The sequence below is a fragment of the Molothrus aeneus genome, chromosome 26 (assembly GCF_037042795.1).
Source record: "Molothrus aeneus isolate 106 chromosome 26, BPBGC_Maene_1.0, whole genome shotgun sequence".
Classification (NCBI taxonomy): Eukaryota; Metazoa; Chordata; class Aves; order Passeriformes; family Icteridae; genus Molothrus; species Molothrus aeneus.
In genome coordinates this window covers 711,216-732,390 of record NC_089671.1, presented here as the reverse complement: position 1 = coordinate 732,390, position 21,175 = coordinate 711,216, and the positions used below count along the sequence as shown (strand labels likewise).

The following is a 21,175-nucleotide window of genomic DNA, read 5'->3' as shown; positions in this document are numbered from 1 at the left end:
GATGTATAGAAATGCTTCCACATGAGGATGCTTTGACATTTCATTTCAGAGATCCTGGCTTTCTAAATCCAGGCTATCTAACACCTTGTTCCCTGGTCACCGTGGTCAGTGGAAATCGATTTGGGTTCTCTGAGGCACAGAAGCTTCAAGTTCCAAATGTTTTCAGCAAAGGGTGGCTTTGACACAGTTCTTAGCCTGGTTACTCGTCTGTGCTGGTCAGAGTGTGGCAGCAGCATTTCCCTGTCCGTGGCTGCCTCTGGGTGCCACACTCCGTGGGAAGCTGGTGCTGTCCTGTGAGTGTCCTTCCAGCCCTGCTCTGCAGAGCGAGCAGAGACATTTCAACGTCTCTTTTTTAATCCTAAATTACCAATCTGGTTTCCTTTGCATGTCTTTTGTGTCACTGAATTCAGCACGTTTCAGTCTATAATATATGTATATTGTCAAGGACACTTTTTTATCAGAACAATGGATTTGGGTTCCAGATACTCAATATTCCTTACTCTGTACAGCCACTGCACTAAATTTTTAGGCATTTCAGGATAGCTTTGAACTCTTATTGGCAGATTATTTGTTTGAAGCTGTCTGTCTTAGCAGCTGATGCTGCCAGGAGCTGTTTCACCTTGCTGGGAAGAAGAGGAACCCAGAAGGTCAGTGCCTGTGGGGAATAGTGGAGAAACAGAGAAATGCTAACCCCTGGGGAGGAAAAGGGGCATGTAATTCCCATTACATGGATGCTCATACATTATGATGATACTCATTGTCTGTAAATGATGGTCCCAAGCCGGCGTGCAGGAATGCTGGGGCTGTGGGAGCTGTTATTAGTGACTGATGGAGAGGCAGCTCCAGCAGCAGGGCTTGGCTCTGGCAGGAGGCTCGCTGGGAATCAGGTGGTGCACGCTGACAGCTTGGGTAACTGCCACATCATGGCTGCAGCCTTCAGCCCCTTTCTCTCTCGTAATTATATTTGTCACATCACATCGTAAAATGAGTTATTAGGTCTTTGTTGCTGAAATTGGCTTCCCAGGTAATCAGGGCAGGTCTCTGGAACAGAAATAATGATTGGGTTCAGCTCTCTCTGTGCCGTGGGTGTGTTCCAGGGCTTTGGAACAGTGAGTTGGGTGCCACTGCTGCAGGTTGAGTCTCACCTGAGCTCCTCAGCCGGGCGTGTGAGAGGTCCCATGGGGTGGGAGGGGGATGGTGGCTCCTTGGGGCTGCAAAGGCTCCAGGAATGTGGATATGGTTGGCTGCTGTAGTTGATTGTAGAGTGGAGAAAATACCTCAGCCCCTGTTGTTGCTCCCCAGCAGGAATGGGATGTGTTTTGGGACAAGAGTGGTGGGACTTGGCTGAGGGCAAAAGGCTGAAGTGGAATCACAGAATCACAGAATTGTTTGGGTCGGAAATGCCCTGAGATCATCGAGTCCAACCATTCCCCCAGCACTGTCAGGGTCACCACTGACCATGTCCCCAAATGCCACATCCACGTGGCTGTTAAATCCCCCCAGGGCTGGGGACTCCAGCACTGCCCTGGGCAGCCTGTACCGATGTCTGACAGCCCTTTCCACGGAGAATTTTCCCCCAGAATCCAACCTGGGCCTCCCCTGGCACAGCTTGAGGCTGTTTCCTTCTGTCCTGTCCCTTGTTCCCTGGGAGCAGAGCCCGACCCCTGGCTGGCTCCACTCTTCTGTCAGGGAATGAGAAGGTCCCCCCTGAGCCTGCTTTTCTCCAGGCTGAGCCCCTTTCCCAGCTCTGTTCCCTTCCCTGGACACGCTCCAGCCCTTCCATGCCCTTCTTGAACTGAACACATGAGCATGGCCCAGAGTTCCCTGACCCAGGTTTTCTAATCCTCCTTGATTTTTTTCCCTGTTCCTTTTATTCCCGTGCCCCACTGCACTTGTTGTTTTGCTGACCAGTGCTGTGTACTAGCTGGTGCTCTGTTTTTCCTGGATCCCACAACCCAAAGTCTCTCTGGAATGTTCCTCCAGCTATTTGCATTGCAGTGCTTCAGCTCCTGCTTTTATGGGGTGCTCTGGGGTAAATTCCTCATCCAACAGATAGAATTGTTGGACAAACAATGAACTCTTCCCCTGCATTTGTCTATCTTGAGTGCCTGGTGAGAGGACTCCCCAAACCCCACAAAAAACCCCACTCTGCTATGATTAGCAGAGATCAAACTGCTTGTTGTCACTGACCTACAGAATTATCTCAATATTAAAATTTTATTTAAAACTAATTCAGAGATTAGAGTGTTTTCAATTTTTTTTCGATCAATATGTACAGGAAAAAGCAATTTTAGGCACAGTGTGGGTTTTTTCCGAATTTCCCCGGTGACTCAGTGAGCACCAGCACGAGGCTCTTCTGTGTCTGTCTGTCCTGTGTGAATGTTTGTGTCCACTGACCCCTGTGAAGGGCAGGGAGGGCACAGGTGTCTCTTTCAGATTTCACCCTCTGCATCAGTGAGCAGATGGGAATTTCCCCTCTCTGCTCACCCCTGTGCTCCTTTGCTGCCTGCAAGGCTGCACCCCTGACGCAGGAGGCTCGGGTGCTGGGATGCGTGTGCGAGCTTGTCACCGCTGCCGCATGGGAACTGCAAACATTTGTCTGGAGAAGCATTTCCGGAGGTTCCCCCGGTGCCAGGGCTGTGCCCAGCCTCTCCTGCCCGCAGGTCTCAGCTGGCTGCTGCTGCATCTGGGGCAGGTTTGGGCTTTGGAGCACGGGGAACTGCAGCTGGAAATGCTGTGCTGAGGAGCCACAGAATGACCAGCATCAAAGCCAGCTCTACTGGTAACTCATTTCTTGGCAGCTCTCTGGATATCTCTGCTGGTCATTTCAGATGATGTTCTTGAAGAGCTGGCATTTGGACCTCTGTGACCAGGACCTGCATGATGCTCGCACCAACCCATCCTCCAACCCTTTGCCATGCTGACCAGCTCCTCTTTGCAAGAGTTTTAGAAAATGGGTTGCCTCTGCTTAATCTTTGAGTTGGTTTGAGTCATCTCTTCCAGGAAAATCCTGTGTAACCAGCTGTGGCTGTTATGAAGTGTTGCTCCATAAATACCAGCTGCTCCTAGCAGGCAGTCCAGCCCAAGTGTCTTGTACCAGCACTCTTGTTACATCTGTGTTAATGTTAGATACTCAATGTTTTAGAAAGTGTTACATTTTGCCACCTTATCAGAAAGTAATGCTTGGTTTTTCATAAAGGCCAGTACAATCTTCGTGGAAAAATCCCCAAGGCAGGGGATGGTGCACAGCTGTGGCTGTGGTCAAAGGCATCCTGGTGTCTAACCTGGAGTTGGGATGTGTGGTGTGGTCCCTATTGCCACATCCCTTCTGAGTCCTCATCCTCCAAATGGCCTGAGTGTGAGTTCTGCTTTGCTGCTTTCTTTCCAAAAACCAGAGCAGCATCTTTTCTCTCCAGAGAGCCTCGAAGCTGCTCCTTTAGCCGGAGCCAACCAGCCTTGGTCTCATCCAGTGCCGCAGGAGCAGGAAGGGGCTGGGGGAGCTGAGTCCCACCCTGGAGCAGGGCTGGCATGAAAATGCCCCCAGCTGGCTGGGCTGTCCAGAGCCCTGTGCCAGAATGCCAGAATGGCAGAATGTGCTGCCCTGGCCCTTGGGGTGCTGCTGCCCAGGACGCTGCTCCTGGGGAAGAGGCCCCGAGCCAGGCGCGGGAGGCACACGGATGTGAAGTGCATGCTGAGTGTGTGATTTCCAGCCTTCAGTGCCCACATTGTTGGATAAGAGGATTAGAAAACACCACATAAAGTGGCCTTGCAGGGGGCTGCTTTGTACCTGCTCCGGGCCTTGTCTGGCAAACCCCAATTTCACAGCAGAGCCCATTCAGAGCCCGCGCCGAGATTGTTCACGTGCATTGGCCTTTTTACGAGCCAAGGGTCACAGTTTCACATTCACTTCATTCCCAAAGCTCTGATAGTTTTCATTTGGGATGGGGGGTGGTGGGGACATGGGGGCTTTTTGAGTTTCAACTCAGTTTGCATTTAAAGCTGGAGATCTGGGGTGGATTGGGAAAGGGTTGGCTTCACTCTCTCTACTTTATGGTGGATTGAAGAGCTCAGGTGTGATTTCCCAATCCTAACTCTGCCAAGGTTCAAGATTGCAGGTGGAAACCATTTATCTGGAGTTTATAGACATGAATCCAGGAGGTGTAATGAGAAACTCAAGTTCAGGGGAAACATCTTTGGATCTTACTGGTCAAAGAGGGAGTTTCTCAGATGAGATCTCAGGTCCATGCTGCTGTTGGAATGTGCTCATTCCTCCCCATCCTGGTGTGGAGTGGCTGGGCTGGACACTGAGGGTATTGCTTGAGCTTCTTCATTTTTCCTTCTCAAAAGTTGGTGTTTTGAGGAATGGGTTTGGCTCTCCTCAGTTCTGCATGCAAGAACTTTAGGAAAAGGCCAAAACCAGGATGCCTTTTGAGGTGGTAGGGATTAATTGAAATAAAAATAATTTAGTTGGTAAATGAATGCCAGTTTCAGACCTCTGACTAACAGTTTTTAATGTGGAGCATCTGTGATTGGTGCATGTGCCCACAGCCTCCCATGGCTGACGGGGTTTTTGTCCCTGCGCTCTGCCCACAGGGACACGTGTGACAATCGCATGACCTGCTCCACCAGCTCTGCCTCCAGCCTGGACACCAGTGCCCAGTTCCAGGAGAACAATGGGCAAACGCAGAGCACCAGATGGGATGAACAGCAGAAGGTATTTGCCCTCGAGCAGGTGTGTGGTGTCTTCAGAGTAGACCTGGGACAAATGCGATCCCTTCGCCTTTTCTTCAGGTACTGGATCCTTGTGCGAGCTGTGTGTGAGCTGTGTGAACTGTGTGAATAATATGAATTGTGTGTGAGCTGTGTGGGAATTGTGTGAATTGTGTGTGAGCTGTGTGGGAATTGTGTGTGAGAATTGTGTGTGAGCTGTGTGAATCGTGAATTCTGTGTGAGCTGTGTCAATTGTATGAATTGTGTGTGAGCTGTGTGTGAGCTGTGTGTGAATCGTGTGTGAGCTGTGTGTGAATTGTGTGTGAGCTCTGTGAATCATGTGAATCATGTGAATTGTGTGTGAGCTGTGTGAGAATTGTGTGAATCGTGTGTGAGCTGTGTGTGAATCGTGTGTGAGCTGTGTGTGAATTGTGTGTGAGCTCTGTGAATCATGTGAATCGTGTGTGAGCTGTGTGTGAGCTGTGTGTGAATTGTGTGAATTGTGTGTGAGCTGTGTGTGAGCTGTGTGTGAGCTGTGTGTGAGCTGTGTGTGAATTGTGTGAATTGTGTGTGAGCTGTGTGTGAGCTGTGTGTGAGCTGTGTGTGAATTGTGTGAATTGTGTGTGAGCTGTGTGTGAGCTGTGTGTGAGCTGTGTGTGAGCTGTGTGTGAATTGTGTGTGAGCTCTGTGAATCATGTGAATTGTGTGTGAGCTGTGTGTGAGCTGTGTGTGAGCTGTGTGTGAGCTGTGTGTGAATTGTGTGAATTGTGTGTGAGCTGTGTGTGAGCTCTGTGAATCATGTGAATCATATGAATTGTGTGTGAGCTGTGTGAATCATGTGAATCATATGAATTGTGTGTGAGCTGTGTGTGAATCATGTGAATCGTGTGTGAGCTGTGTGTGAATCATATGAATTGTGTGTGAGCTGTGTGTGAATCATGTGAATCGTGTGTGAGCTGTGCATGCTCCATGCTGGGGCTCTGGGCAGAGGTGATTTCTGCAATCCTACCTGGAAGCCTTTCCAGAACAATTGTCTCCAGGAAAGTGAGTGTCAGCCTTCCCAAGGAGAGCCTCTGAATTACAGTTACAGAGTCGAAAGGATTTTATTTTTAGTAAAGTAAAGGTTGTTCTTAGCTGTCATACCATAAATGCTTCAAATAACCTGGGGATATGAAAAACATCTTTATCTATGGTACCTTTTCTTTTGCCTGCCCCTCACCAGGCTCCTCTGGAGTCTTGCTGCTCTCAGCCTCTTCAGTTATCTTTCAAATTACTACAAAATTTATTTCAAATAATTGCAAAAACATTTTTACTCCCTTTTTTTTTGCTCTCACTCCCTGTTTCTTTGGACAGAGCTGAGTGTGAGCATGTCTGCACATCCCTAGGAGCTGACTTTGTGTACTGCCTTAATGTTTCTGGGGCAGACTTCCTGTGGTTTTTTCTTCAGGGAAGACAAATTTTAATTCCTTCATGTGAAGGAAGGGTAAAAATAGTGCTGCTACCAGGCACAAGTGGAGAAAATTGTCACTATGACCATGTCATACAATAATAAAATAGCTGAAGTGAGCCATAAGGATCAGTGAGTCCCAGGGATGTGAAGCTGCCTCTGTGCCCTGTTTGAAGGGGCAGCTTGGTGTTGCACTGTCTCTCCCCGAGGGTCCCTGTCCCTGCTGGTGCCTCGTGGTGCTGGCTGGCCCCTGCAGGTTGCTCTCCATTGTTCCCACAGTGATGAGGCGTGCACCTGTGGGCAGCTGGTGGTGGCGAGCAGGGAGAGCCAGTACAAGATCTTCCATTTTCACCACGGGGGCCTGGATAAGCTGTCCGAGGTGTTCCAGCAATGGAAGTACTGCACAGAGACCCAGCTCAAGGACCAGGTACCTGAGCCAGGTGTTTCACACCTGGGTTGGTGTGTTGGAGAAACGAGGCTTTGAGTTCATGTCACCAGGTCGGGCAGGAAGCTGCCAGATGCTGGGTGTTTAGGGTGGAAATGCAAACTGGACTCAAGGTGTCTCTTGGACCTGTCTGTCTCCATCCACTCCTGTTCTACCTGTGGAATATGGGGGAAGATCATCCAGAAGATTTACTTAGTGATTTTGATGGACCTGACAGGTCAGCACTGTCCTTTAGGCACAGAAGGTGTCTGGAAATCTACAGAGATAGGTTGGAGATGGTGTCAGAGCCTTTCATCCATCTTGTGACGTACAACATTCCGTTTGGAGAATGTTTTGACAAGGCATCTTGCCATATTTTGTTTAATCTACATACAAATGTGATAAGAGCTCTTTAATTATCTGTTTAAGATATTGTATGTGCTTATTAGAAACAGTGATTTTTAAATTTCCATCCTTCCCACAGAGCCCCCCGCTGCTTTTCTTATTACGGTCGCATGGGCTCACTTTTTGCATTGAGCAACCTTTGATTTTTAAATTAAATGTCAGCTGCAGCCTTGCACTGGGATCCTGAGTGCCCTCAGAGAGCCTGGCAGCGCAGTTCCCCGCTCTCCTAACAGCAATCCCTTTGTATATGGCCAATCATATGTAATTTATTGCAGGCATTCCTGGCAGGGGCAAGTTTTGCTGTAAGCAGCATTAATTCAGTTTCAGGTCAGGGATAAGATTGAAGGAGGAATGGAGGAATGGAAACTTTTTTTTTTTTTTTAAGATGAAGCTGTTTCGCGGTGGATTTTAATTATTCTAATCACTCTTGTTATTGTAATGGTTGGAATTAAAAAAAAAAAAAAAAAAAAAAGAAAAAGAAAAAACCAACAAAACCTTCCCAAGTGCAGCTCCTCAGTGCTTAATCCTACACGAACCACGCAGAGGTTTCCCTGCTCTGGGTCTCACACTGTGCTGCTCTCGCTGGCTCCTGCTGCAGCTGTGCTTTGCTCTCCCCCTCAGCAGCTTGCAGATGAGAAAACCTGCATGCAGTTCTCCATCCGCCGGCCCAAGCTGCCCTCCTCAGAGACCCACCCCGAGGAGAACTGCCAGCAGCGGCTGGACGTGGCAGCCTGGCTGCAGCACCTCAACGAGGCCGGCCAGGTGGAGGAGGAGTACAGGCTCAGAAAGGTGAGTGCAGGCTCAGGAAGGTGAGTGCAGGATCAGGAAGGTGAGTGCAGGATCAGGAAGGTGAGTGCAGGATCAGGAAGGTGAGTACAGGCTCAGAAAGGTGAGTGCAGGCTCAGGAAGGTGAGTGCAGGATCAGGAAGGTGAGTGCAGGCTCAGGAAGGTGAGTGCAGGATCAGGAAGGTGAGTGCAGGATCAGGAAGGTGAGTGCAGGATCAGGAAGGTGAGTGCAGGATCAGGAAGGTGAGTGCAGGATCAGGAAGGTGAGGGGCTCTCTGTGTTCTCTCCTGTGTGAGGAGGAGGAGGAGGACAGGCTCAGGAAGGTGAGTGCAGGATCAGGAAGGTGAGGGGCTGTCTGTGTTCTCTCCTGTGTGAGGAGGAGGAGGAGGACAGGCTCAGAAAGGTGAGTGCGGGATCAGGAAGGTGAGGGGCTGTCTGTGTTCTCTCCTTGCTGAGGAGGAGGAGGAGGACAGGCTCAGGAAGGTGAGGGGCTCTCTGTGTTCTCTCCTGTGTGAGGAGGAGGAGTACAGGCTCAGAAAGGTGAGTGCGGGATCAGGAAGGTGAGGGGCTCTCTGTGCTCTCTCCTTGCTGAGGAGGAGGAGGAGGACAGGCTCAGGAAGGTGAGTGCGGGATCAGGAAGGTGAGGGGCTCTCTGTGTTCTCTCCTTGCTGAGGAGGAGGAGGAGGAGGACAGGCTCAGGAAGGTGAGGGGCTCTCTGTGTTCTCTCCTTGCTGAGGAGGAGGAGGAGGACAGGCTCAGGAAGGTGAGGGGCTCTCTGTGTTCTCTCCTTGCTGAGGAGGAGGAGGAGGACAGGCTCAGGAAGGTGAGGGGCTCTCTGTGTTCTCTCCTTGCTGAGGAGGAGGAGGAGGACAGGCTCAGGAAGGTGAGGGGCTCTCTGTGTTCTCTCCTGTGCTGAGTGCCAGACCCCAGGGCAGCTGCAGGAGTTTGTGTTCCTGCCAGGGACAAGAGCTGGGCTTTTGGGAGGATGGAGACCTGAGTGAAGCCTTGGCTGGAGCCCTTGCTGTGGGACTGGATTCCCACCTGGACATGTTCCTGCATCACCTGCTCTAGGTGACCCTGCCTTTGGACTGGGTATCTCCAGAGTCCCTTCCAGCCCTCACAGTTCTGTGACTCTGTGGTGGGGGAGCATTTCTCTGACAGAGGAGCTGTCCCACTTCTGCTGCCGCTTGGAATCAATAAACCAAAGTGCCCAGTGCCTGCTGTGTTTGCAGAATGTGTGACCAAGGCACAGAGAGCACTGGAGATTGCTGAAAGAGCTGAGATGGTTGAAATAGCTGAGATTGTATGAACTGAGATTGCTGTATGAAATAACAGGGCTGAGGGGAGCACGGGGCTGGGCCCTGAGACAGAAGTTTGCAGTGCAGTGCAGTCTCCAGGATTTGGGATTAAGCCGTGACATGAGAACGACACGTTAATCATAGAGCCTCTCCGGGGGTGGTTATTGACATTGAAATGAGCCTGATTTGTGTCTGGTCTGGGAATAGAGGGCCAGCACTTTCCCTCTAAACATGTGCAAATTGCAGGAGCTTGAATCAAGGCGTCACTTGTCAGGAAAGAGCTGCAGAGGCACCAAAGCACAGCAGCGGGCAGTTGCCTGTTGCTGGTTTTGGGAATGCTGAAACTGTACCAGCCATAACTTTTGCTCCTTCTTCCAGGCCATTTTCTTTGGTGGGATTGATATTTCCATCCGTGGGGAGGTGTGGCCCTTTCTGCTGCACTACTACAGCTACGAGTCCACCTCTGAAGAGAGAGAGGCACTGAGGCTGCAGAAGAGGAAAGAATACTTTGAGATCCAGGAGAAAAGGTAACAGACCATCACCATCCTCCCCTGCTCATCTTCCTTGGGCTGGGCATCACAGTGACACCTCAGTCTCTGCATCCTTTGCATGAGGAGAGGCTGGAGAAGAGGAGTGGGAGGGATGGGGAAGGAGGTACTGGGCACTGCTGAGGCTCTGGAGCCAATGCCACAGAGCTCAGACATTTCCTTACCTGGGTTTTGGGAGCAGCCTCGTCAGAACCACGCAGGAAAACCTCACAGGCAAAGCTCAGGTTAGAACACTGAAGGTGAAATTGGGATCTTACATTTCTTTATGAATAAAATGTACATAAAAATAAGGGATGAGAAGGGTTGTGTAGTTCCAGAAGGTTGTTAATGCAAGATTTGTGTGTTGTTAAATGGAGATGGGTACGCTGAAGCTGGAGAGGCACAGTACTGTTGATAATCAGGAGACAATCAAACCAGGGTGGTGAGTTCTGGTGTGCTGAGTTCCAAGGGGCAGTGGAGAACAGAGTCTGATGCTTCTGAAGTGTTTATTGCAGTGAACACATCATGTCATCCTGTTTATAACCCTGGAGGCTCCTTCCAGTAATCCCCTGGGACAGACAATCCACTGTTCTGGGCAGACCTGCTGGTCTGTTTTCCAGGTGCTGAGGAAACTCAGCACAGGAATAGTTTTTCTCTGCAAACTAAGACTGAAATGAGGCTTTTTGTTCATTGTGGCGATCACATTCCTCTCTTGGCTACCCCGTGCTGTTGCTGCGTGGTTTCCAGGCTCTCCATGACTCCAGATGAGCAGAAGGATTTCTGGCGCCAGGTGCAGTTCACGGTGGACAAGGACGTCGTGAGGACCGACCGCAGCAACCAGTTCTTCCGAGGGGAGGGCAACCCTAACGTGGAGACCATGAGGTGAAGGGGCTGATTCCAGTCTCCTAAACACCACGTCCTGCTCAACGTTCCCAGCCCAGGCTGCCTGGGAACGCTGCACAGCACCCACTGTGCCTCTGCAGCCACGGGATGCAGCAGCAGGGCCTTCCCCTTCTCCCACTGCTGCTGTAGCTCCCTTCTCTGCCCTATAACCCTGCTCCCATCCCTGAGCCTCCCTGCACACACAGGCACAGCAAAGGTGCTGTGGTAGGGCTGTGGGCAGGTGCTTGGGTCTGTGGTGCTCCTGGTGGGGAGAGGACAAGCACACCAGAGTCTGCTCCATGACAGTGTGACTTGTAAAGCTGTGACCTCAAAAGAGGTGGGTTTCATCCAACAGCATGGCTTGGAGTTTTATGGATGTGTTGGGCATCATCTCTCTTTTCCCATGGGCCATTAATTTCTGTCCTCCTAATCTTTTAAAATTCTCATTTTCTATTTATATTTTGCTGTCTGTGAATGCCAAACCTTTTCCAGAAGTCTATGCCACAGGACTGGGGTTTGCAGCAGGGTTTCCCTGTCTGTGTTATAGCACCTCCCATGAGGCCCCGTGTCCCTGAGATGATGCTGTCACCTGCCCTCACCTGTCCCCTCTGCATTTGTGTCTGTGCTCCAGGAGGATCTTGCTGAACTATGCAGTGTTTAACCCAGCCATTGGCTACTCCCAGGGCATGTCTGACCTGGTTGCCCCACTCCTGGCAGAGGTCCTGGATGAGTCTGATACCTTCTGGTGCTTTGTTGGGTTGATGCAGAACACGATCTTCATCAGCTCCCCCCGGGATGAGGACATGGAGAAGCAGCTGGTGAGGCTGAGTGCTGGGCTCCCTTCAGCCCCCAGTTCCTGGGCTGGGGGGGTCCAGCATGCCAAATCACACTCCAGAGCCACTACACCCTTGGGGTGATCCTTGGGGTTGCCATGTGCAGGGCTGGGAGCCGCACTTTGATGATCCTTGTGGATCAATTCCAATTCAGGATTTTCTGTGATTCTATGGGAATACCTGGTGGGTGGAATTGATCCTGAGGCGCTCCAGAGGCAGTCACATCCCTCCTCCTTGTGGAGTGGCAGCTGAGAGAGAAGAGCTCTGCAGCTCTGCAGCCCCGCGTGTCTCTTGCTGTCCCTTGCAGCTGTACCTGCGCGAGCTGCTGCGGCTGATGCACCCCCGCTTCCACCAGCACCTGTGTGCCCTGGGGGAGGACGGGCTGCAGATGCTCTTCTGCCACCGCTGGATCCTGCTCTGCTTCAAGAGGGAGTTCCCTGAGGCCGAGGCGCTGCGCATGTGGGAGGCCTGCTGGGCTCACTACCAGGTGAGGCAGCTGTCACACAGAGCACGGCACATCCTGCCTGAGTGCTCAGCCTCAGCTCTGAGGGTGTCCAGAAAGGCTCTTCACAGCCAAAACTGGGTCTGGGATTATGGCAGAGGTCTATCTGTGTAGCAGGAGGATGGAGCCCTGCTTGCCTCTCCTCCTTGGGGATGTCTGGGATTCACATGGAGGTGTTTCAGGAAGTGCTGAACACCCACCTCTGAAGTTCAGGCTTCTCTTACACAGCTGGGAAATGTCTTCCCAAAAATCTGCTCTATGGTGCAAACCCTGGTGCAGACCTTGCTGCTTTGCTGTGAAGGAAAGAGGCTTTGGCTCAGCTGTGGTTCAGAAGTCCCCAGTAACTCACATTCTCAGCACTGGGCAGAACTGAAGGGAGCAAAATCTCTCACCAAGGACCCGCTTGTGGAGGGTGGGAGGTGAAGCCATAGCTCTGCCTCCACCTGCTGTACAGCAGCCCCTGTGTTCCCATTGCAGACAGACTATTTCCACCTCTTCATCTGCGTGGCCATCGTGGTGATTTATGGGGACGACGTCATCGAGCAGCAGCTGCCCACTGACCAGATGCTGCTGCATTTCAGCAACCTGGCCATGCACATGAACGGGGAGCTCGTACTCAGGAAGGTAAATGCCCAGGAGCCCGTGTGGGACAAGCTCCAGAGATGAGTCAGAGTATTCAGAAACCCAGGGACTGCTGCTTCAGCCTTGCACCTCCTGTATCCCCGAGGCTGCCTGGGTGGGATGCTGCTGTTTGCCTGGAAAGGGATTTGCAGCAGGAGGAGGTGGCTGTTAAGTGCCTGGGAGGGGCGGTGTGGTTGGGATAACCCTTGTTTGGATAAGCTGCTCAGGGGAGTGGAGCCAGGGCTGTGCCGTGGTGCCCATTCCCTCTCAGCTGGCAGCGACTGGGGCCACGGGATGAGCTGCGGTGTGTGTGTGGCAGCCCCTGTGACCTGCCACTGTCCCCAGGGCCTTGGGTACCCCTCAGGTGCTTGGCAGGACACACCTTTGCTGAAGCCCAGGCAGCCAAACAGGAGGACGGGGTGGGAGGCCACCCCAGCCCTGCGTGTTGGTCCCTGGTGAGGGCTGGGGGGTGACTTTTCCCTCTCTGTCCCTCCAGGCCAGGAGTCTGCTCTACCAGTTCCACCTGCTGCCCCGCATCCCCTGCAGCCTGCACGACCTCTGCAAGCTGTGTGGGACAGGCATGTGGGACAGCGGCTTCATCCCTGCCGTGGAGTGCTCTGGGCACCACCCAGAGTCCGAGAGCTGCCCCTACGGGGGGCTGGTGGAAGAGTCTTCTCCTGCACCAGGAAGTGAAGGCAAGAAGGGCCTGAGGACACGGGATGTCTTTGCCTTCCGAAAATAGCTGAGAGGAACAGGGTGCGACGGAAGGGAAGGGCAGGAAGGATGTGCACGGGGAAAATGTTCAAGAAAGAAATGGAGGAATAGCTTGTCAAGGCTCCTGAGAAGACTGGAAGGTGTGGAATGGAGGAGGAATTCAATTGCTCTGTAGGGGAAGTTCCGTTGCATGGGTGGTGGAACCTGAGAGAAAGGCATCGACCCAGGAACTGTGTTTGGATTTGATTTTGTTAGAAACAAGCTTTTCTAGGTTTTAACAAGGACTTTTTATTCTGCCTCTGGGACTGGACTGGTTAGCAACCAGAACTTTCTTACCAATGCTGGTGAGAAACGAGAGCGCTCGGGGGAGCCAAGGCTGCCCAGAGGTGTTGGTGGGCAGGTGGCAGAGCAGGGCCAAGGCCACTGTGCCCTCACCCAGAGCACAGCTCTCTGCTTCAACCAAACATGCAGCTTCGTGGCTTCTTTTTAAAGCCATAAAAGCCATTTTAATTATAATCTGCCAAAAATAAAACTGCAGACCGCTGGGATTGCAGGGCAGGTGTCTGCTTTGTCAGCAAGGAAGGACCAGTCACCTCAAAGTCTTGTTTCTGACCTTTTCTGGTTTGATAGGATACACTGGCTGGCATGATTTTATTCCATTTTTATAGAAAATGGACTGCCCCAGGTCTCAGAGCACAGCTGCTCTGAGTCAGGGTATTTCACAGCCACTGCCCAAAGTTTCCTTCTTCATGAGATATCGGGAAGGAATTCTTCCCTGGGAGGTAGGTGAGGCCCTGGCACAGGGTGCCCAGAGCAGCTGGGGCTGCCCCTGGATCCCTGGAATTGTCCAGGGCCAGGTTGGCCAGACCTTGGAGCAACCTGGGATAGTGGAAGGTGTCCCTGCCATGGCAGGGGATGGAATGGGATGGGCTTTAAGGTCCCTCCCAACCCAAAGCATTCTGTGATTCTCTGACATTACAGCAAAGCTGTTTCTTTATGCTGACAGCTGCAGACTTTAGTACTTCAGTCTGTTGTTTCCAGTATGTTTCCCATTGTGTTTCCTTTGGCTCTCCTCAATTACTGAATATTTACTGTCCTTGCCTGTCACTGCCACAGCCTGTGGCACAAACACCCCGTGTGGGTTTTAGGCCCTTCACTCGGTGCCAGGGGTGCTCCCTGTCCCACATCCCAAAGTGAAACTGAAACCTGCCTTGTGGCAGTGGTTTTTGCTGAGCTCTGTCTGATAAAGCTTTCCCTTGGGGTGTTTTTGAAAGGACAGTGTTTCTCCCCATGTCTGCTATAAATTTTGCCAGCCAGAAGTGGAGCTGGGGCCTCGAGCCCTGTTGCCAAAGGTTCTCACCAAACCCGTGGCCTCCCAAGGCGTGTCCTGAGCCAGCATTTGTGCCAATGGAGCCAGGGGAGCACTTTCCTTGTGGGGGTGGCAAGGGAGCCGAGGTGGCAGCGGGCTGTGCCTCCCTGCACCCCTGTGCAGCCCTGCCTGGCTGTGCTGCCCTGTCCCTGCCTCCCTCCACAGCTGTGCTGGGCAGGCTCAGTCCCAGCCCTGCCTCTCAGGAGTTCCGTGCCCTCAGCAGCACGAGGGCAGCCACGGGCAGAGCTGGGTGGGTTCCTGCACCTGACAAGCACATTTCTCTCAGAATCCTTCTGCAAAGCCTTACCCAGAGCTGTCCTGGAGCCCGTTCCTGCTGGGAAGGGAAGCAGCAGCAGCCAAGAGCAGCGAATGGAAGGAGCCTTGACCCACTGAGGGCAGCGTGCCAAGGGCTGCCCGTTGAGTGGCACAAGGACAGCTCAGCTCCTGATTTGTGTGCCTTCAGTCTAGAGGATGGGATCCTTCCCCTGGATGGGAGCAGTGGGGAACCCCCTGGGAATGGCACAGCTCTGAGCTGGCCTGGCTGCAGGGCACTGCAGGGCTGAGCTGGCCTTTGGCAAGGGACACCTCCTGTGAGGGCTGGGGCTGGGGCAGGGAGCTCGTGGAGATTTGTGTTTCAGTGACAATAAAAGTTGGTGTGAGGCTTTTTTGTGTCCATTGCTGTGCAGGCTGGGGACATCAGACACTGTCCCCCAGCTTGAGCCGCCCCTTTTGCTGCACTCAGGGACCTGCTGGGTACCAGGGCTGCATTGCTGTCCCCAGGCCCTGCTCCTGGGCACCTGTGGCACCTGGTGCTGGGTGCCAGGGCTGCATTGCTGTCCCCAGGCTCTGCTCCTGGGCACCTGTGGCACCTGGTGCTGGGTGCCAGGGCTGCTTTGCTGCCCCCGTGGCAGCACCCCATGGCTCCATCCACGTGGAGGCTGCGAGTGGCAGTGGCTGAATTCAGGTCAGCAAAAGCAAACAGCAGAAAATGCCAGAAGCATCTTCCTGCAGAGGGACTTGGTGCCAGCTCCCCAGGGGGACAGCAGGAGGCAGACACTGCCCCGTGCCACCTGCCAGCCCCATGTGGCACGGGCATGGCCATGAGGCCTTGGCAGCACCGTGGCTGCTCCTGGTGCCAGGGCAGCACTGTGAGGTGTGGGCAGCCCTGCCAGGCCTGGAGGACTGGGCACAGGGACAGCCCCTCCTTGGCACAGAGGGTGCTGGGCACAGGGGCACAGCCCCAGCAAGGGCTCATGTAGTGATGGGCACAGGGGCACAGCCCCAGCAAGGGCTCATGGAGTGCTGGGCACAGGGGCACAGCCCCTCCTGGGCTCATGGAGTGATGGGCACAGGGACAGCCCCTGCTGGGCACAGGGGCACAGCCCCAGTAAGGGCTCATGGAGTGATGGGCACAGGGGCACAGCCCCTCCTTGGCACAGAGGGTGCTGGGCACAGGGGCACAGCCCCTCCTTGGCACAGAGGGTGCTGGGCACAGGGGCACAGCCCCTCCTTGCCTCCCCACTCCCTGCCATGGGCTGGAGGCAGCAGCAAACCCCTCCCAGAAGGGCCAGAGCTGGTTTTGCTGCAGCACTCATTCCCAGCCAGTAAAAGACAATAGGAAGAGATGAAGTAGATAATTTGGAGAGTTATTTTTCCACTATTAAAATGTCATTCAGCAATGTGGAAATCACTCAGGATTCGTTTAGTTAAAGACTCTGCACTGCAGCTTTCCAGCACGGGGAATAAGCTGGGTTCTGTTCGAAGCAGGGCTCAGCTCTGGGTGTGCATCCTTGACCACTCTGCCATGCCTGGTGTCCCCTGAACGTCCCAGGAGACCTCAGGTGCCTGTCCCTGTGCTCCCCACTGGAGCTTCCCGTGCCCCTGGCACACACTGAGCCCACTTTGCCCTGCCTGGGGACACAAAGGGACGGAGCTGGTCCCCAAGGGCCAGCAGCACTCCCATCCCAGTGACCCAGTTCCAGTCTCAGCCTGTCCATTGACTTGTGATGCCTTTATTTAACTCACACTGGAGCTCCACAACCATCTGAGCTTGTCTGGGGGGACACAGGGTTAGTGAAAGCACCCTGGAGGCCTCTGGCAGTGCCTGGGACAGCACTGGGAGCAACCTTGGGATTTCCCTGCAGTGCAAGGGTGGCACATTGGACAGGGCAGTGCATTCCAAAGGTCCTTCTGACCCATCCCCAAGACTTTCCTTCGTGACACTCTTTGCCACCTGAAAAAACCTCCAGGGAACAAAGAAGCAGCCAAGCTCTGGTGCCTGCAGAGGAGGAAGGTGGGTGCCAGGGGCAGGGACCCTCACGTGGCATCTCCCCGGCGCTGCCCTGAGCGTTGCATTGGCGGCAGCTGAGAGCCCAGAATAGCCCCTCGCGAAGGTGAAGAGTCCCTGTAAGCCTCTTTAGCCCAGCCTTGAGCTGCCGCCTCCTCCTGCCCCCGGGGGAAGGGAGCAGGGAGGGACGGAGGGCGAGTCCTCTGTCCGGTGCTCTGCAACCCCTGCGGGAGCCCCATCCCGCTCCTGGAGCGCGGGGAGAGGGGAGCAGAGCACCGCAGACACCTGGAGAGGAGACTGGGCTGGGGCACGGGCACAGGGGGCAGAGGGACACGGGGCTGGCGGGGACAGCATCGTTTGTCCTTGGCATTGAGCCCCGACCACACAGGTGCGGCCCAACTGCCCCTGGAGCTGGCCGCACTGGGGGAATTGTCACCTGGGAGCGGGGCAGGGACAGGTGGAGGGGCCTGGTGCCACATCCCAGGGCTGGGTGTGTTGGGCTGTGGCCGTTTGGCTCTTTTGTCACAGGACACTGCCTGTCAAATGAGAAATTGCAGCTGACAGGAACAAAGAGACTCACCTGAGTTATGACAGGCACTAAAGAATTTCAAACCCAACGTAGCCTGTCCTGCCTGGCTGGCTGATTAACCCCGGGTAGCTCTGCTTGGGCCATGAGAACAGACCCGGCCGGCTGGAGCTCAGGGGCACCTCCTGCCCCGGGCACCGGCCCTGCCCTGCCCCAGGGGCACCTCCTGCCCCGGGCACCGGCCCTGCCCTGCCCCAGGGGCTCCTCCTGCCCCGGGCACCGGCCCTGCCCTGCCCCAGGGGCTCCTCCTGCCCCGGGCACCGGCCCTGCCCTGCCCCAGCGCGGCGCTCCGGGCTCTGCAGCCCTTTCCTGGGCTCCTTTAAACACAAACACAAACACAGCTCACCGTGAGCTTTCAGGGCTCCTGGAGGAAAAGCAGAGGCTGGGGCAGCCCCGGCAGAGCCCAGCGGGACCTGTGCCAGCGGTGCCAGCTCGGACTCGCCGTGGGAGCCGCTGGAGCTGCTCACCCTGAGCCAGCGAGCGGGGTGGGGACAGCCCTGGTGCAGCTGCTGCAGGGGTGGGGAGAGCCCTGGTGCTGCTGCTGCAGGGGTGGGGACAGCCCTGGTGCTGCTGCAGGGGTGGGGAGAGCCCTGGTGCTGCTGCTGCAGGGGTGGGGAGAGCCCTGGTGCTGCTGCAGGGGTGGGGAGAGCCCTGGTGCTGCTGCAGGGGTGGGGAGAGCCCTGGTGCTGCTGCAGGGATGGGGAGAGCCCTGGTGCTGCTGCTGCAGGGGTGGGGAGAGCCCTGGTGCTGCTGCAGGGGTGGGGAGAGCCCTGGTGCAGCTGCACGGAGCTCAGCCCCACACCCAGTGCTTCCCAAAACCACAGCAGTGAGCACAGACACAGCTCAGGCACCCCAGCAAGGGCACCTGGTGTCAGCCAGACCTTGAGCGGTGCCTTTGCCACCTCTGAGGGTTCCTTGGCAGCCCCCAGCCCCCCAGCACCCCATACCCAGGTCCCTCTGAATTCAAGCTCAGGCCCTGCCGAAGCTCCTGCCCCGTGTGGCAAAGCAGCAGCAGGGGAAGGAGCAGCCCAAGGACTCTTCCTGGGATTTTTGATTTTGTTTGGCTCGGGTTTGTCTTTCAGAAACCACAAAGAAGTTCAGCTTCTTCTGTCGGAGCCGGGGCTTGGCAGGGGCAGAGGCGGCCGGGGAGGTGCCGAGTGATGGGGATGTGCCAAAGTCCTCTCTGCTCTCCAGAGCCTTCTGCAGGGGAGAATGGGGCCGTCCCAGAGCCCAGGGACACGGCAAACACCCGGCACGGTGATCCCCAGCCCTGGCTGACCCCTGCCCTCAGCCCCGGGCAGAGCCTGGGCTCTGGTGAAGGCGGAGGAGAGGCTTTGGTGCTGTGATGAAGGCAGAGGAGAGCCTTTGGTGCTGTGGTGAAGGCAGAGGAGAGGCTTTGGTGCTGTGATGAAGGCAGAGGAGAGCCTTTGGTGCTGTGGTGAAGGCAGAGGAGAGCCTTTGGTGCTGTGATGAAGGCAGAGGCTTTGGTGCTGCTCCTGCTGCTCAAGGCAGCTGCCAGGAGGGGTTGCCCGGCCCAAATCGGCTCCAGCAGCCGGGTCCTGGTTTCAGGAATCCAATTTCCAATCCAATATTGCAGGTGAGGGTGGGCAGTGAGAAGGTTCCAGCCGTGGCTGGAATCCCTGCGAACAGCCCCAAACAGCTGCTGGCCTTCGGGGTCTCTGCCGAGGGGACCGAACTGCCCCGTGCCGGTGCCCACAGCAGCGGGAGCACCGGGAAAGCGCTGCTGCCCCTCCCCGGGACCGGGAACGGCTCAGCCAGCAGGGGCTGGGCACACCCCGGGCATCGGGAACGGCTCAGCACGGGCTGGGCACATCCCGGGCATCGGGAACGGCTCAGCACGGGCTGGGCACACCCCGGGGACCGGGAACGGCTCAGCACGGGCTGGGCACACCCTGGGCTCCGGGGCAGCCACGGCAGCACCACCCGGCCGGGATGGGCAGCGGTGCCAGGAGAGCCGGGGCACCCACCGGGGCACACAGCCGGGGCTCTGGGTCCCCTCCTGCAGGTGTGGGTGCCACAGCCGGGGGGTCACAGCCAGCCCGGCTGCGGCTGCGCGGAGCCCGCGCTCAGGCTGGCAGGAAAGGGTTAAGGCGCTGCCGGAGCGGGAACGAGAGCAGGGGATTCAGCTGCTGACGCAGGTAGGATCTGCCGGCGCATCCCCGTGCAGACACAGCAGCGTCACCCGCAGCTCCCGAGCGGCCCCGGAGCCCCCTGAGAGGGGGAGTGGGCGGCAGAGCCGGGCAGGGGCACGGCGGGGCCCTCCCTGGGCTGCCACCCCCCGGGGCACCGCCCGGGTCACCCCGGGATGCCCAGCCCTGTCCCGCGGCCTGGCCCAGCCCTTCTCCAGCAAACTGCGGCTGGGAGGAGGCTCCGAGCTCCGGGATGAGCTCCGGGATGCTCCACACGGGCACCACGGAGCTCTGGGGCAGAGCCCTGCCGGGACAGCGGCACTGAGGGGCACGGAGGAGGCTCCACCCAGGCCAATCTCTGTGCTCCTGAGTAATTCCTTGTCAGCTTTTGGATCATAAAAAGCCCCGGAACAAGCAGGGCTGGAGTAGGTGACACGGGGAGAAAGGGACAATCAGGGAGGGGACAGAGCCCTGTGGAAAGTGAGGGACAGAGAGGACACAGCCTCCAGGTCTGGAGCAAGACCTGAGCTCGGCAGAGCTGGGGTGGCTCTGAGAGCCCTTGGGATGGGGAGCTTCCCCTGCCAAAGGACCATTCCCTGTGCATCAGTGCTGGCGCCTGGGTCCTGGGCAGTGGCTGGAGCAGGGCTGTGGGTCTGGGGACACCGGGGACACGAGCAGAGCCTGGCAGGGACTCTTTGCACAGAGCCACGTGTGCCACCCTCCAGCAGCCGCTGGGAAGCCAGGCCCGATGGAAATGTAATGGGATAATCGATGGCCCATTGTTGCTCGGCTTAATTTAGCTGCTCGGGCAGGGAATGAGCACAGGGAATGTACGTAAGCAGGAGCCAGGGCAGGAGATGAATCAGCCCTGCAGCATCCCCTGTGGCACAGGGGACAGGACGGGCACAGGCTGAGCCCCCAGACCCTGCGGCAGCAGCCCAGGGCGTGGGGAGGTGCCATTAAAGGAGATTTGCTTTGCTTTGCCTGAAATGGCTGCGCTGGGCTCAGTGCTACACACCTGCATTGCCAAAACTGCCTTGGAAGTTGCAGCAGGAGCAGGGAAGGTGCTGGGTGTGCTGGGACAGGAGCTGAGTGCTGGCAAGGGCACAGGCACTGCCAGGGAGAGCACGGGCACTGCCAGGGCTCGGGAAGGGCACAGGCACTGCCAGGGAGGGCACGGGCACTGCCAGGGCTCGGGAAGGGCACAGGCATTGCCAGGGAAGGGCACAGGCACTGCCAGGGAGGGCACAGGCACTGCCAGGGAAGGGCACAGGCACTGCCAGGGAAGGGCACAGGCACTGCCAGGAAGGGCACAGGCACTGCCAGGGAAGGGCACAGGCACTGCCAGGGAAGGGCACAGGCACTGCCAGGGAGGGCACAGGCACTGCCAGGGAAGGCACAGGCACTGCCAGGGCTCGGGAAGGGCACAGGCACTGCCAGGGAAGGGCACAGGCACTGCCAGGGAGGGCACAGGCACTGCCAGGGAAGGCACAGGCACTGCCAGGGAAGGGCACGGGCACTGCCAGGGAAGGGCACAGGCACTGCCAGGGCTCGGGAAGGGCACAGGCACTGCCAGGGAAGGGCACAGGCACTGCCAGGGCTCCTCTCAGCACAGCCCAGGGGCCCTGCAGCCC

At 55.9% G+C, this 21,175-nt stretch overlaps 1 protein-coding gene across 3 annotated transcripts in view; it reads left to right on the top strand.

Annotated features, from left to right (window-relative positions):
- The window catches only part of TBC1D16 (TBC1 domain family member 16), a 31,980-nt gene extending 16,800 nt beyond the window's left edge, over positions 1-15,180 (top strand). For 2 of the 3 annotated variants that reach the window (XM_066565824.1, XM_066565822.1), the window contains 9 exons: positions 4,594-4,791; positions 6,437-6,584; positions 7,608-7,775; positions 9,449-9,597; positions 10,345-10,479; positions 11,111-11,297; positions 11,620-11,799; positions 12,292-12,438; positions 12,932-15,180. In XM_066565824.1, the coding sequence (XP_066421921.1) occupies positions 4,594-4,791; positions 6,437-6,584; positions 7,608-7,775; positions 9,449-9,597; positions 10,345-10,479; positions 11,111-11,297; positions 11,620-11,799; positions 12,292-12,438; positions 12,932-13,177 (1,558 nt within the window). In that variant the 3' untranslated portion in view covers positions 13,178-15,180. The remainder of the gene's footprint in view (positions 1-4,593; positions 4,792-6,436; positions 6,585-7,607; positions 7,776-9,448; positions 9,598-10,344; positions 10,480-11,110; positions 11,298-11,619; positions 11,800-12,291; positions 12,439-12,931) is intronic. The other variant, XM_066565823.1, reaches the window with a different exon arrangement.
- The last annotated feature ends 5,995 nt before the right edge of the window (positions 15,181-21,175 follow it).